This window comes from Haliotis asinina, chromosome 3 (assembly GCF_037392515.1).
Source record: "Haliotis asinina isolate JCU_RB_2024 chromosome 3, JCU_Hal_asi_v2, whole genome shotgun sequence".
NCBI classification, from domain to species: domain Eukaryota; kingdom Metazoa; phylum Mollusca; class Gastropoda; order Lepetellida; family Haliotidae; genus Haliotis; species Haliotis asinina.
In genome coordinates this window covers 60,935,815-60,951,936 of record NC_090282.1, presented here as the reverse complement: position 1 = coordinate 60,951,936, position 16,122 = coordinate 60,935,815, and the positions used below count along the sequence as shown (strand labels likewise).

At 38.9% G+C, this 16,122-nt stretch overlaps 1 protein-coding gene across 4 annotated transcripts; it reads left to right on the top strand.

Annotated features, from left to right (window-relative positions):
• Positions 1 to 1,278: 1,278 nt before the first annotated feature.
• Positions 1,279 to 15,959, top strand: LOC137278258 (snurportin-1-like). Of its 4 annotated transcripts, none has more exons than XM_067810482.1 (10): positions 1,283 to 1,366; positions 1,917 to 2,080; positions 4,091 to 4,180; positions 6,540 to 6,696; positions 8,628 to 8,732; positions 9,315 to 9,417; positions 9,864 to 9,961; positions 10,972 to 11,049; positions 11,210 to 11,287; positions 12,127 to 15,712. In XM_067810482.1, exons 2-10 carry the CDS (start codon positions 1,920 to 1,922, stop codon positions 12,823 to 12,825), a joined length of 1,569 nt encoding a protein of 522 aa, XP_067666583.1. In that variant the 5' UTR covers positions 1,283 to 1,366; positions 1,917 to 1,919; the 3' UTR covers positions 12,826 to 15,712. The 4 variants fall into 4 exon arrangements, with proteins under 4 accessions (XP_067666587.1, XP_067666586.1, XP_067666583.1 ...); XM_067810484.1 differs by having other exon boundaries at positions 1,308 to 1,366; positions 1,920 to 2,080; XM_067810486.1 differs by lacking the exon at positions 4,091 to 4,180 and having other exon boundaries at positions 1,279 to 1,366; positions 1,920 to 2,080; positions 12,127 to 15,959.
• Positions 15,960 to 16,122: the final 163 nt, after the last annotated feature.

The window sequence follows — 16,122 nt, the reverse complement described above, 5'->3', positions numbered from 1 at the left end:
GAGACGTAACTTGACGCTCTGGAAGATGGCTGTCCACACGTCGCTCGTATCGTGACTGATTCCCTGGGACAGCAGAATATTCCGGTACTCCCCTGGCCAGGCGTTTCTCCGGACCTGTCCCTTATCTAGCACGTTTGGGATAAAATGGAGAGACATTTACGTCAAACCAAAATCACACAATATTGAATTTGTGAACTGACTTTTGACATCACATTTCTTCAAGAGCTTGTCACGATGCCTACTGTCAAATAGTACCCATTTCCAGATAATCCTTTCAACAATTAAACAATTATTATGGAAACACCACAAATCTTGTTATTATTATTTTTCATTGAAAATTACATCAAATTATGCACATTTGCTTCATACCAGTTGTACATCACATTAATTCAAGTATTTGAAATATGTTTATATCTGAGACTTGATGTTAATGTACCCTCACACTGAAGATACGGGTTCGGTTTTATTATGGGGTGGTTATTTAAAACTAAATATGATCATCGAGTGTTCAGTCAAATTCACGTTTTTGCGACATGTTTTTCTTATACTGACTGACAAATCTGTGTTTCCTGATACTGATCAATTGGAATTTTGAAATAGACGTTACATTAAGTAGTGAGGCACTCAGTACGGGAGGCAAGTCTTGTAGCCTTAAGACTGAACCGTCTTCTGCATCAAGAGTTATCTCCACTGACGGCTTCCTTTGTCGACAGCAGAAAAGAAAAGAAAGTTGGTCAAGATGATTACAAGGGTTGTGACTGTCTGCTGTATACAAAAATTGGAAGAATATTCAGCCAGGAGTTGGGCACAAAACAGGGCAGGGAGGCCAAGGCAGGTCAGTAAGTTACGGGTCGCCGCCGACTTTGCCAGAGTGTGAGTATGGTAGAACTGGATAGCTTTGAGAATATAAAAAATGAGATGATTAATTGAGGATGTTCTCGTGTAGGCTGCGTTTGAAATACCCGTTTGCCTTGGACGGGTTATTTTCAACACTGACAGACGGATTTATATGAATCAATAGTTTATATACACATAATATTGGATATTTGCCAAAACAACCGTCTTAATAACTTCAGGATGAATAGACGGTCGCCCAGTCAACGGTTTAACCTGGGTTTTTCTCACTCAACGGGTTGTAAATGTTCGCACAAAATCGCTCAATTTTTTCACCCGTTACGTATTTATACAGTTTACATATTAATTTGACAATTAGAATGATGAGTTAAAAACGAATACAACTGTATTTATTTGTGTTGGTTATCCAATGAGAATAGCTATGGGCATATTATGCAGAGCTGTAAAAGATGGAGACATCGTATAATTTCACGCCGGGAAGACGTTGTTGCATCGTATAACACAGAAGAAGGTATAGTTCATTTAGAAGTCCGACGTTTTTCTATCGGCATGCTACCTTGTAACATAAATTGTGCATATGTTTTTGACTTATCACTGAAAGAAAGGCAGTTGTCACTCGTTTTATCGCGTGGTTGACTTAGTTGTCCGGAATTCGTGCACCTGATCCATCGAAAACGACAAGAAGAGGTTGGGATTTTCTTTGAAAAGATCCGCGATGCAGTCGTTTAAGCGTCATCGTACTCTAACTATAATAGTTCGTGGTAAAATTACACTACACTAAATAAGGATGTCAACATTAGGAAAGATTTCTCCCGTAGTTGTTTTTAACCACTCTATACCGAAGATTTATGCCTGTGTTTTTCATAAGAAACCTAAACCCTGAACCTTAACCCTAAACCTAGCCCTAAAACCTAAGATTAGACCGAACCTTAAATGTCCCAAATAATCCTAATAAATAGAATACATTTCAGGCGAAACTCATACCAAAAGTGTTGACTGTAATAAGGAATTTGACATGTTTAATTACTTTCCTTCGCAATTGATATTTTGTGTTGTTCCAGAAGATGGAGGAACTGACCGCAGCCCTTGCCACCAGCTTCAGTGTAACAAGAGAGCTCAACACAACAGCAGCAGAGCACCCGCGCTTCTCCCAGTATAAACTCAAGCTCAGTCCCACACAGAGACAGGAGGCACGCAGAAGGAAGATTTTAGAGATTCAAAAGAAGTATATCATTATATCTTTTCCCATTTTTTGCTGACATGAAGTAGTAATTGGTCTAATTTCCCTTTGGTGTCTATTGATAGGAGTAAATACATTTGGCTACAGTTTAGAAAAAGTTTGTATAATGTTCCTAGAGATTCACTTGTTTTTGCAAGTAGTCTGGTCTGCCAACACCTGGCAACTTATAGTAAAAACTATCAGCTTCCTCTGATTCTGCCTTTGGACACATGGTGTTCTTCACCTTCAGAATATGAATACTAGTATTTAATAGTATTTAAATTCAGTGTTTAATCAGTCAAACATACTTATTACTATGAGACAACAGTAACAATTTATGATATTCTCCTGAGAAATAATAGAGCACAAGCCACGTATATTTTATCATCAAGCAACAATATTCTGTTACCTGTCATGCCTTAAATATTTTTTTGTCATTGATAGCCAATCATATGCCATGAAGTCACTTGTAATTCAAACACGGGTGTATGTGCCCAGGGATATGGGGAGGGAAGATTCACTTGGATTCCCTTGTTTGAACCCACAATGATAAAGTGAGATAGACAATCTGGACTTGATAGTATTTACTTTTGAAATAAAAGTGTTGATGAAATCTTGTGTGCATGCTACAAGTGAATTTGTTCCTGTTTGAAGTAGGTAATTTGCATGAGAAAGCATTTGGATGCCATTCTCAATTTTGATATATACTGAAGGAAACAGATAAGGGAACACAACTTCATGGTAGTGTTCCTATTTATAATCTCAGATTTCCCTCCACATTCATATTTAAGGTGGTGATTAAAACTGGAATATATTATAGAAACTTGAATTTTCCTGAGTTCCTGTATTTGTGTCACTCATTATTATCTGGTAGAAATGTCTGGTCTGTGATATTCTAAAGTGCCTGTTATTGTATACAGTCTGACTGACAGTTTGATTGTTCCCACGATAAAAGATACATTCTTTTGACTTGATGTTTCACTGTTGGTTTGTCTGCACAAGATCAAGTTTCTGAATGTGATACACCCCGACTATGTATGAGCATTTGACTGTTCCACCCAGTCACCACAGATGGTGTTGGACTCTCACCATTGGATTGTCTGCACAGCATACAGCACTCTGTCACTTTGTATGTACATCCGTATGTTGACAGCATGTTAAGTTGACAGTGCATCCATGGTTTGAACATGGGAAAAAGGAAATGTGGAAGAAAATGGCAAAGACATACAGGAAACTCACATAATCAGTCAGCTTCACATCATGCGCTTTTCCTTGGCACTTTGTACAGCATTCGGAGGATAACCTGAAACCGTCTCCACTTTTGAAAACAGGTCTGTTTTTTGTAAATGGTTTAACATAGAAATAACAACTGGAAAACTGACAACTCAAGTCCAGAATGATCCTAATTATATTTTCAAGGAGACACTTGCATCAGGTAATACCAGTTCCATCAAAGCATCAATACATTTTATTGTCTTTGAAACATGTTTCAGTCAGGAAAATCTTCACGTGATTTTTTGAGAATTCAAGTGCATGTTAATATGTGTTTGCCTCTGTTCATGAATCTCACAGTGAAACTCGCTGCTTCCACAGGCGAGATGAGACACAGTTCTCCAAATAATCTGAGAAAATTGATGTATGTTACTACTACTTCAGTCTTGTCGTACAGCAGCATATGTATTGATGGATGTTTGTAGAACACTCCACAATGTATTGATGTTGAGTTCTACAATCTCCACTCTCTATTCTATAGCTCTGGTCACAATTCTTTCTATTTAGTCAGTGAAGTATTCACAAATTGCATAAGATTTTGTGACAAAGGCACAGGGGAAAAAATGGTTTAGTGAGGAATCTGGAAATAGTATATGTTAAGAAAATGTAATGATTATATACTTTACTCTTCTTATGACCTGTCAATCGTATAGCTCCTTCATTCTGTCTAAGTAAGAGGAAATGTGACAATAGATGGAATCTTACTTGGTAGTTGGGCTTCATGAGTGTTTGCAATTGTTGTAGAACAAGGGAGACAACTGATTGTCCAAAGTGTGTCCCTGCAGAGAAATACTCTCCCACTTCAAGATGTTCAAGTTCCCAGAGATGTATTGAGTGAGCTCTGTATCCAGGGACATGCCTCTTGCTTTGTGTCTATGCTTATACCGTAGTCCATGTAAATAACACTCCATACCCTACACATTCAGGAAGATGACAGCAAACGGAATTGTTTACAGGTTTTAAACATCCTTGATTATCTTGGCTGTTGACTTTAGTCTGTTGTTTACTGCTAAAAAAGAGTTAAGTTAAAGGTATTTTGTAAGAAGGGTGTTTTGTTACTCCATTTGAGTAGTACATACATTGTAAACTGTATGTAACCAAAACCCATTGACTATCGTAGCTTTGCTTTTAAAGTGACGTCACCAGCTGCACAATATCTAATAAAAGAGATTGTCATGGCAGGGGAGTAGCTTTCATTATAAGAAAAAGCCAGGCTTACACATGATGTTATTGCCCAAAAGGTTGGACAAGCCCTCAGTACTATCTATGTGTAAAGCTTTGCAACCAATCGAGCTTACATGAAGAAAATGGGTGTGCTACATGCCTGCATGGTTGAGAGAGAGTTTGCATTAGATGGTTACATTTAGTGCCATGCTGCCTGAATGAGCCACAAAATGAACTTTTGGTGAGTAAGTCCAGGGTATATATCTCAATAACATTGAGGGGGCGTTAGGATCCAAGTGGCTAAAGAGTTCATTTGTCACTCGGAAGCCGTGGGTACAAAGTGTGAAGCCCATTTTGGTGTCCCCATCTGGGATGTTGCCAGAGAAGGATGTTTAAAACCAGACTGACTCACTCACTATTGAGTGCTCAGGATAATGAAGGCATGGTATGTACGTCCCAAAATGCCTCCTTTGAGCTTTCATCAAAATCAGGGCTAATTACATTGAATACGGTATTCATACGTGTTTGTATTAAAGATACATACCCATTTCTGTGTTTTAAATTTTGGTGTTTGAAACTTGTGATTAGTGCTCTTTTGGTCATGTTTATGGATGGGTGGAGGATGGCAAAGAGATCTTGACTGGGTGTGTAGCTTTAGTACCATTGATAGTGATGCACATGATTATATTTTTTCCACATTACATCCTTCTTGAGCATGATATGGTTCAATTTGTTAGATTAACACTTGTAACATGCATGTTGCCATGGCGATTTCAGTCAGAATAGGCCATTATAACCTCATGCTTGTGGATAAGGGTAGTCGACATTGTGACAGAGTGGATCATAGCTGTCACATGATGAATGATAGCTATCTAATTGCCATGGCATGGATCACAGCTGTCTGCCATGATAAGGATCATACCTGTCTGTCATGACATGGATCGTAGCTGTCTGTTGTGACAATGATCATATTTGTGTGTCATCACATGGATCACAGCTATCTGTCATGACATGGACCATATGGGTCAATTTGTCTTAACATGGATCATCTGTCTTGGATCAAAGATGTCTGTCATGACATGGATCATAGTTTTTTGTCACATCTGTCCTGGTTCATAGATGTCTGCCTGCCACAGGAGAACCATAGGTGTTTTGAATATTTTATTTCTAGTGTCTGTGGATGCATCTCGGCTACACAGTATATGCAGGTGTTTCATTAGCAAATTTGATAGTCAGTGCATCATATTCTATCCAGTTGATTTGGCACACTTTTTTGGACTAGTGTGAGATATAGTTTTAATAAAAGTAACAATGTTAAATTATATCAACTAAACTTTAGTAATTGCCATGTCAGTCATATACAAAAACAACAATGAACTCTTAACATTGTGATATCCCAAGGTATCGATGGTCAAAGTTTAATGTTCCTACTGTGTTCTTGGAATTAGTGAGTGAGCACGATCACATGCATTTCTAGCATTGCTCAAGATAAGAGGTTATAAACTTGGAAAAATTATGAAACATGTTGACCCTAGTTCAGAAAGGTTAGTCCACTTTCCAGGCCAAATGGACCAGTTTTGTGAAAAGCTGGATGCATCCCTTTTACTGCATCATTAAAAACCTGCACTTGTTTTGTTTCTGCAATGCATGTTTTGGCACAAAACTCAATGTTTCCCATGTATGTTTGTGAATTCTTCAGTCAGTACCACATAGATACTCCTAGTATCACACATTCTAATGTATATGAAAACCAGGATTCCACAGAACACTGCTGGTATTCCAGGGAAGACTGGGACCCAATATTCCATGCTTGTGATGACAGACCTCTGAGGATCAGAATTGGTGACCTGGCCCGTTTTGTTTCATTGTGACATTGTGGCTTGTTGTCTGTCTTGTGCTTTCAGTCACCGTTGTCTGATAAAGGCAATGTGGATGCCATATTGTAGTGTGTTGTTCAACAACGATCCCCTCCTCTCATAACTCAAGGTATGATTTTTCTTCTATATTTGATTGGTTCTTCTGGCTTCAGACGAAGGTTTGACTTCTCTAACCATGCCCGGAACCTGACAGAGGGAGTGTGGGACAAGCCCCAGGATGAGCAGAAAGCCGAGGAAGAGGAGGTTGTGGAGGAGGACATGGAGGTGCAGACGTCTCTCAAAAAACCTGGACGCTACTACAAGGACCAGGTGAGAAACTGGCATAGGCATGATGTTGTAGGAATCTCTCCATTCATTGTTTCTGAAATATGACCCTAGTGACCATTGCTGGCTGTAACAGGTGACAATTTGGAAAGTTGTGTGGAGTTTGTTAGAATTGGTCTGTAGCAATCTATGTTGGATGTAGAAGTATCTCAGTGAATTTGTAGTAGGCTGCAGACATGATTTAGGCAGGTCAGTTTACCTTATTATTTTTCAGCCAATGGAATGTGTTGTCATGAATTACTGGTAAACACATATAAGATGATCCACAACCTGACAAATGACCCCAATTTGCATACTTGGGAATGCCCCACAGAATGATCCACTTGAAACAAGAGGGAGACAGGTTGTCTGATAAATATTGAGAAGTTCATTTTCCCCGTGCGTTTCACGCATGAATTATTATAGCACACTCGATTTGGGAACAGGTACAATCCCAATGAATTGAATCAACACAATATACTGAGCAAATATGTTTAGGACCACCGATCCATTTCACGAAGCAAATGACATTTTCCTGGGGTTTTTTTGTAACAAAATTGTTGAATATCTAAAATGCTGGTCAATGCCCCAATCATCTATTTGTCTTCATCTTAACTAAAGCTTAGCGTGGAATATCAGTGTCTTATGCCTGAAATTGCAGTCTTATCATTCGAAGGAATATGCGGTGTTGATTTTGTGTCACGGTTAGCATGTATTGCACATGCATAATCGTCAAGCTACCTGTAGCAGCCAAGTGTACTCGCCCAATTCATTGTACTGCCTCTCTTGTCACAAATGCGTTTAGTGCGCAGGATCATCTAATATGTGTCTAGCAGTAGGAATATTTTAAGTAAGAGCACACATAAATGACTGCACTGCACTGCACTGCACTGCACTGCACTGCACTGCACTGCACTGCACTGCATCGCACTGCACTGCACTGCACTGCACTGCACCATACATATAGGCAGAAATATCCAAAGTATCCTGTGGGTTGCATGTTGTGGGTCAGGGCTGCATCTCCTAGTCACACTAGAATCCCATGATTGTTGGTACCCCTCCCAGTTCCTTCTGTGAAGGTCCTTTATAGATTTGCCCCATGCTTGTCAAAAGTGATATATTTGTATACCTTACTCCAGTATAGATGGCCATCATATCCAAATTCTATTGGTTGTTGCTCATGATGTCTACCACTGGATTGTCTGGTGCAGGCTCAATTATTTACAGTTGTTGTATAGCTGGAACATTGCTGAGTGATGCATTAAGTAATACACAAACAATACTTCAAAAGTGACAATGAATCTTTTCTTCAGGACCAAAGTGGTCATCATTTATATTACAGGACTCAATTTATTTATTGCACCAGTGCAACCTCATATAACTAGGTGCAACCAAGTTATTAGTTTAGCTTGCACCAGGTGCAAGTCAATTTTTGAGTGGTACGCTTCTGACTAAAACATTGAAATGATTCAATAGCATATTTCTTTCATTATTGTATGTTATTGTGTATGTGCAATTGGAATTTGCCTGGTGCAACTAAGTTTTTATCTTAGGTTGCGCATGGTTCAAGTAGGTTCACATCTCTTATATCAAGCCCTGTATTATAACTGTATTACTTACTCATTGTCAGATACAGCTGTTCACTGATACACTTCATTCTCTAACAATCTTGTCACAAAAATTAATGCTGAATTATTACCAGGGCAAAATGTTTATTGTTACAGGTAACAAGTATTTGTTTTGTTAGAAATGTATGTTTAACCAGGAATAGTTGTTCATGAAAGATAAATTCATGACAGGAAGGCTGAAACAGCTATCTTTGTAAAATAACCATTCAACCATATCTTACAGGTGAACATTGAAATATTTGTCGTCAGAGACAGTTATCTGTAAACATTGAAAATGATATGATGTGAAGGATGACCCTTTCTGTGCAGTTGATGTACTCTGAGTGGCTTGTGGAAGTGCCCCAGGACCTGGAGAAGGAATGGCTTCTGGTTGTCTGCCCAATTGGGAAGAGGAGACTTGTCATTGCTGCCAAGGTTTGTACTGAAGGAATGGTTGATTAGTCTTCTGTGGTGAGAGTATTATTCATGAAGCCTGAATTGATTCCATTGGTGCCACCTTTGCTGTTCTGTCATTATGTTGTCAGAATTTTGTTGGAGGTAAAACAGCATTAAATTTTACCTGCATTTACTTGATTTGGTAGCAGTATGTATGGACACAAATTATAAGGAAACCCTACCAACTAGACAACCTTTATGAGAAATGAAAATATCACCAACATATTGTTCTAGTTTTCCCCAAACAAACTGTTAGTCTTCACTTCCCCTACAGCTTCAGTGTGTGGTGATGTTTGTTTATCATTGACATGACAGCCAACATCAAAGGAACAGGTGATATTAGACCCGAGTGGATAAAGGTGATTGGCTGTGAGTCTGATTATCATTCAGCAGTTCATGTCACTGTTCATATAAGTGGGGTTCCTCTATGATATATCTCCACCAGATTGTGTCATCTTAAATTCTTTCTCTTGGTATGATAGCTATGCACTCCATACAAGTCCACTGAGTTTGGTTTAAATTTAAGTCAGAATTTTCAACTGTTTCTGTCAATGCCTGCAGGGACAAACCACTGCATACTCCAAGGGCGGCTTCAAGTGCATGACATTTCCATCTTGTCTCCCTGGCGGTAGCAGAGGTCAGGGAGCAAGGGGCGTATATGGAGGTAAGTTGGATGTCAAAAAAACAGATATTCCAGTGTCAGTCATGGAACAAAGTGGATCGGTGCTACTTATTACTGGTACTTCTTTTAGGATTTATTGGACACTGTTTGTCCATGTAATAGCGCATAACTGTTGCCCTTGAAATTTCTATCACATATTTGTCCCTATAAAAAGACACCAGTCTCCCACTGGTATTTGTAGGATACTGATTATCTCTGTAACAATACATAAATCTTCCTTTAGAATTTCTAGGACATAACTGGTCCCTGTTAAAATACACCAATCTACCATTTGAATTTACATGACACAGCTGGTCCATGTGACAATATGCCAAACTTCTCTCTGGGGATTGCCATGCAGCATGTTTTTATGTTACCTCCCATACTAGTACAGATACTTTAATGATGTTTTTATCAGTGATGACACATGATCTGCATGACTATTTCAGAGAGTACAATCCTTGACTGCCTGTACTGTGAGATGAACAAGACCTACTTTGTGCTGGATATGATGTACTGGAAGAATATGCCTATCTATGACAGTGAGGTACTTCCCCCAAACACACTCATGATTCTGTAGGCTGTGTTAGAGGCAGGATGGTGGTTGCCTGACTCGATGCAAGACTTGGTTCTATACTCAATACAATATAAGTTGTTCACTGGTCCTGAGGGGAGCGTGGGTTGAGGTAACCCAAAGGACTCAGGAAACATAAACAAACATCAAGGGTCCCTCAATCCATGGTCCCTTCGGGACCAGTGAACAATGTATTTATCTTACCGAACACCATAATATTAATTTTGAACTGTTTGAAGCATGGGTATCCGATCATACACTTCAGCCAACCTGTGTGAATCAAACAATTCGAATCTTGCATCTTTCAGTTTTTTCTTGTGGGTATTCTCCTAGTAAAGTCAGCACAACATAATTCCCCTTGTTAATATTCAGAGGGACTACATTTGAATGTTTTGTCAGAATTTATTTATTGGAAAGAGAGTTAAAAGTTTTTGCAGCCATCATTATATTTTGCAGATGACACAAGAAAAACAGATTTAGAGTTATCTCCCCTCCATCGATTTCCATTGCCAGAACATCGATAATTTCTGTGCATCATGAGTCTTTTAATGTTATTCAAGATAAAAAGTAACTGCAATGAAGTACTGAATGAGTTGCTATTGGCAGCCATGTATATTGCATTGTACCTCGCGTTTAAGAAGGGTAAATTGAAAATAACAGAACAGCGCCCAACCAGTCAGAAAACAACATTTATATGTGAGGTAAGATAACACAATGTGTCCAGTTTTGAGAGTCCATGGCTGTGATATTGGGGGAATATTATTAAAAGTGCCTTAAAATCCAACTGTTTCCCCAATCACAGTCTTATGGTCTGAGTATGGTGTCCCATTTTAAGCCACTGCAGTACACTGTGCACTTAACCCAAGCAGACTAACATGTCTGTATTGGTGTACATTATGAGAATCAGATGACTCTGGTTTAGTCAGATTGGCTTGTGTTTGTGCAGTCAAGTATGTATGTTGCAATCTTTTCATTATTCGTAGACTGAGTTCCGCTTCTACTGGATGCACGAGAAACTTCAAGAAACAGAGATGGTGTCTGTGGCAAGGAAAACAAATCCAGTGAGTTGAAAATAATATTTGTAATTTTGCAGCAGTTACAAATTACAAAGTACATTCTACTCCATCAAAATGTTCCTTTGTGAACTGTGAACGGGAGGGTGTGAAATATTGACTGTTTGTCCCTCAAGAAACGAAACCACATCTCAAATTTGTGTTTCAGTACCGGTTCCTCCCACTGCCAAGCTTCTCCTGTACAGCAGTCAACATCTCTAACGCCATCTCTTATGCCAACTTTGATGTAAGCTGCAGTAGTGTTTGTTTGTTTTGTAATGCACTCTGAGCAATATTCCCGCTTGATGATGGCGATCTGTACATATTTTATCCACACAATGCCGTGATCATGAACATTGATCTACACCGATGGGATATTATGACAAGTCAGCTAACCTGACCACCTGATCCCGTTTTACAACACATGGGTTGCTGAAGACAAAGGTGAAGTGTTTGTGCATATAACATGTTGCCATTCATGAATTCAGTCAATATGTGTCTGATGCACACACAAGACACAAGTTCATTTTGTTTCCAAATTGGGTTTTCTTCAAAAGGAACTTGACTCATGAAGATCCCAGGGTAGAATAGGCCTTCAACAACCCACGCTTGCCATAAAAGGCGACTCTGCTTGTCGTAAGAGGCAACTAACAGGATCGGGTGGTCAGGCTTGCTGACTTGGTTGACACGTCATTGGTTCCCAATTGCACAGATCGATGCTCATGTTGTTGATCACTGGATTGTCTGGTCCAGACTGGATTATTTTCAGACCGCCACCATATAGCTGGAATATTGCTGAGCGTGGCGTAAAGCTAAACTAAGTCACTCACTCAAAAGGAACTTAATTTGTTGTGGAGAAGATGACTTAGTTTAAATGTAATGCTGGAATGTGGCTGACCATTTAAGCTTTAAAAAAAGGACATCGTGACACACTGATGACACTGGAACCTTAGACAGACTTTGGTAATTTTTGTCATCAGGCTTCACACATCATAGATTTTTCTTTATTTTTTTGTCTCTTCAAATTGAAATGTCATCTGAATTTCCGGAAGTATGTATTTGATTTGCGGTGTACTTCATTGACAGATTGATGGCCTCCTATTCTACCACAAGCGCACCCACTACACATTCGGGTCAACACCATTAGTTGTGTGGCTGAAGACTTACATGGTACCCGATGTTCTTAACATTGCGATCCCCTACAAGGAGGTAGCAAAGGCTCCACAAAACTATACCAACTACGCCAAGCACCTGGACAATGTCAAGAACCAGACGTATGGCTCACCTCCAGAAAAACCTCGACCTCAGTCTGCTCAGAGGGGAAGAGGTCGTGGATGGGGACGGGGACGAGGTCGTGGTCGTGGTCGCGGAAGAGGTCATGGTGATGCACAAGGTAGCCCAAAGAATGACAATAGCATGGATGCAAGTGAAATGGTTGAAGAAAATGGTGCAGCTGACACCAGCCTCGACATGGGAAGTCCTGATGTTAAGACGAGGGAGAGAGGTATTATTCAGATGCCCAAAGCTTTTGACTTTGGAACAGCTTCAACATCTCCATTTGAATTGTCCAGTCCTGGAACATTACCGTCAAGTATTCCAGTCACAGAGACAGAGACTGTGGTTGAGGACAATTCCAACAACTCAGCAGTGACCTCTTCTCAGGGCATGGAGATATCAGCTGACACTGGTCAACCTGCTGAGCAGGAAAAGACGAAATCCAAGAAATCGAAAAATCAGGGACGGAGGGGGCACAAAGGCAGAATGGATGTGGAGGACAGTCAGTGAATAAGACACAGCCACGGGAGTCGACACCCCCATGGAATCAGTATGTGTTACAAACATAACTAGTCTGAATGGAACTGGGTCAGCTGGACTGAAGACGATGTGTCTAACCCGGGTGTATTTGAATGGATGTGAAGTGAAGTGAAGTGTGAAGTGTATAATTAGAGGAGACTTGCTGTCGGGCGTTGGGGTAACCTATTGGTTGAAACTTTTGCTCATGCTGAAGAGCAGGGGTTGATTCCACACATACAATGTGTGAATCTCATTTCTGGTGTCCTTCATCATAATAATTTTAAAACCATATGCACACTTGCTGTATGTTTGTGTTATTTGGCAAGCAGAAGCCATTCATTTGTACAGCCCCAAAGCACGGATTATCATCCTTATAACTTATATGCATCTGCTTGGAGTGATATGATATTGCTTTTTTTCTACTGCATAAATGGATGATAGGGTAAGTGTTAGTTCAAAGTCTGAACTTTAAAATATTCCTCTTGGAAGGCAGGATATGAGAATAGAAAATTTTTTGATCCACAAGAACGTCACAACCAAAGGGTGGCAGGCAGACGAGTATTGCAGAAAGGGACAAGATTGTTTGTCTAGAGTTTTTAGGTATCTCATATTTCCACATCTGAAATTTATATATGCCCCTGAAAGAAGCTACTTTTTTGATAATTCTTTGTATTTATTTTCTGGTACAGATATAAAAAAAACACCAAACATGTACTATACATTGTGATTGATAATCATATGAAGTTAGAGTCATACAGAGAGGATCCTAAATGGCCTTCCATGTAATACAATTTTATTAAACGAGTTAATGAGCGAAAGCGAGATGATACTAAATCTTTCATGAGTTTAGTAAAAATGGTATTTCACAGAAGCCCGTTTAGTGTTCTTTTTATTACTCCCCAACATAAATTGACAGAAACTGTGGCGAAATTGCCTACAGTGTGAGGACCCTCAGCTTTCCGTGAGTCGAGCAAGGTCTAGTAATAATGTGGCAGTGACATTAGCATTGTGATGTTAACTTTGAACCAAACGTTATTATATTGCCGTAAAAATATTACACAGCAGTATCTTCAACAGGTGAGTGATAAAATGGTTTGAGTAATATTTGTTTGGTTGTATTTTCTTCATGTATGCATGTGATGTCTCAAGCCACAGTTTCATCAAATGACTCCATTAATTAAGTTTTGTGTTTAATTCGGACCACTATCTATTTCCTTTGAGAATTGACTTCCTAAATACACGTTTTTGTTTATCATATTATTTTATTGCAACTTTACCATTTGGATGTGTATCACATCGCAACACAGTATCATCTCTGCTGTTTCCAATTACGATTGTGGCCAGAATGGAATGGAATAGTTTTGTTAATCATCTACAATATGAGCTTATGTTATCATAACATATACATTCCATACACCTTTGAATACACAATTAGTTATAAACATGTACTTTTTGAGTCGATTTCTGCTGTATCATGTCCACACAAGGACAAATGATGGTCTTGTTTCACCTCAGTTGTTTTAGTCATTGGCATGAATGCTTGGTTTGCAATCCTGAATTCTGATTCTTGCTCTGTCACAATTTTCTCTTTTGCAATGGTGAAAATGTCCAAATAAATGGTACTATGGGTCTTGCTGTGGCATAAACCTAATGCTGTATTAACCCTAAAGTTGTTATCCCATTTGTTGTACATCACTGAAATGATGATTATTATTATTATTTTGATTACCATCCCTTTTGTGGCACAACTTGTATTGTAAAATTAAGCTGACAGTAAGCCTCCTTATTAAAAGCAGTCACAATTTTTCTCTCGTTCAATGGTGTGAAAGAGCAATTTGAAAGGAATTTATATTTGTTGTCACTTTAATGATTATCTTTGTCTTTTCTGTTATTCTCAAGACAGAGAAAGTTTTTAAAGAATTGTTTCTTACTGTGAAGAGATTTTATTTTCTTGTTTAGCTACATGAATATACCTTTTATTAAAGGTGACAAGTTATGTTTTTGGAATTTCTGGAACAGTATCTTTTTCTACGCTTCCAGAAAAAGTAAACAATAGTTTGAAATGACTTTTTCTTTATCACAGTACAGTCTGCACGGTCTACATAAGTTTTTATGTGAATAGTGTTATAATTGTCACATGACAAGACGTGTTTCATTTTGTGCCAAAGCTTGGTGTGGAAAGCAAGTTTGTTTTCTGTAGTATAGAAACATTTTATTTAATAAGCTAGTTATGCTGGAGGAATTAAAACAAACATTCCATTGTCTTCCTTAGAACAACTGATTTTCAATACATATGCATTTCTGTAGTGTTATCAGGCTGGAACCTGAAGCATGGTTTGGACCAGTGGTTATTGTAAGTTGCTGTCCAGTGCAACCACCACCCCGCAGTGCACAAAAACCTTCCAACCACCACCAACCCCCCCCCACCAGGTTGCTGAAGTCCATTCACAGGCATCTCTGTGATGAGATGGTGCAACAGACTGCTTGCTCTTTGGTGGCCCCAATGTGCTTTTATTGAAACAGCAGCATAACACCATTTACATCCACAGCGATAAGGAAACGTGAAGAGAAACATCAAAGCACAGATCTCTGTCCCATTGGTCAGATGGTTAACAGGTTGCAAAGTTAACACGAGTCAGCAGTACTTCCAAGTAATGTGCGAAGAAAATGAACTTCAGACCAGTCACAATGCTGCAGCATTGAAAATGATGGTATTTTTGACAGCTCATGTGGTTCTGAATGAAGATTATTGTCAGATGTTTGATTTTCATTGCATATGAAGCTTATGATCAATATTTGTGTCTGGTGCTGCGAGTCTTAGAGAAGTGTAACAGTGAGTATGTTCTTTGAATGTCATTGCAATAAATATTTGCAAACAGCGTTTTGGTTGTTCTTTTGTTACATTCACCTCATGAAGTGCTTGGGAGAGAATTATCTCTTTCATGTTGATCAGTTGTTTAACTAAAGTGTTTAAACCGTATTGATAGCGAAATTGTGACCGTATTGTCTAAAAGCAAGGATGGATGGTGATGTCGACTGAGCACTATGAGAGAATTTACACCATTGTCCATGCTCCGATGTCTGATCAAGGTGAAAATTTCACATTTTTCAAAATATGAAACTTTTGGAGCACAACTTCTAACAACACTTCGGAAAAGGTTTAATGACACGATAATGGAAAACAAATATAGATTCCAACCTCTTGCAAATGTAAACAGACGGAGCAAGTCTGTACAGTTTCAAATTCACTGTAATCTAGAGGCTTCTGAGGGAGAATTATTCCATACA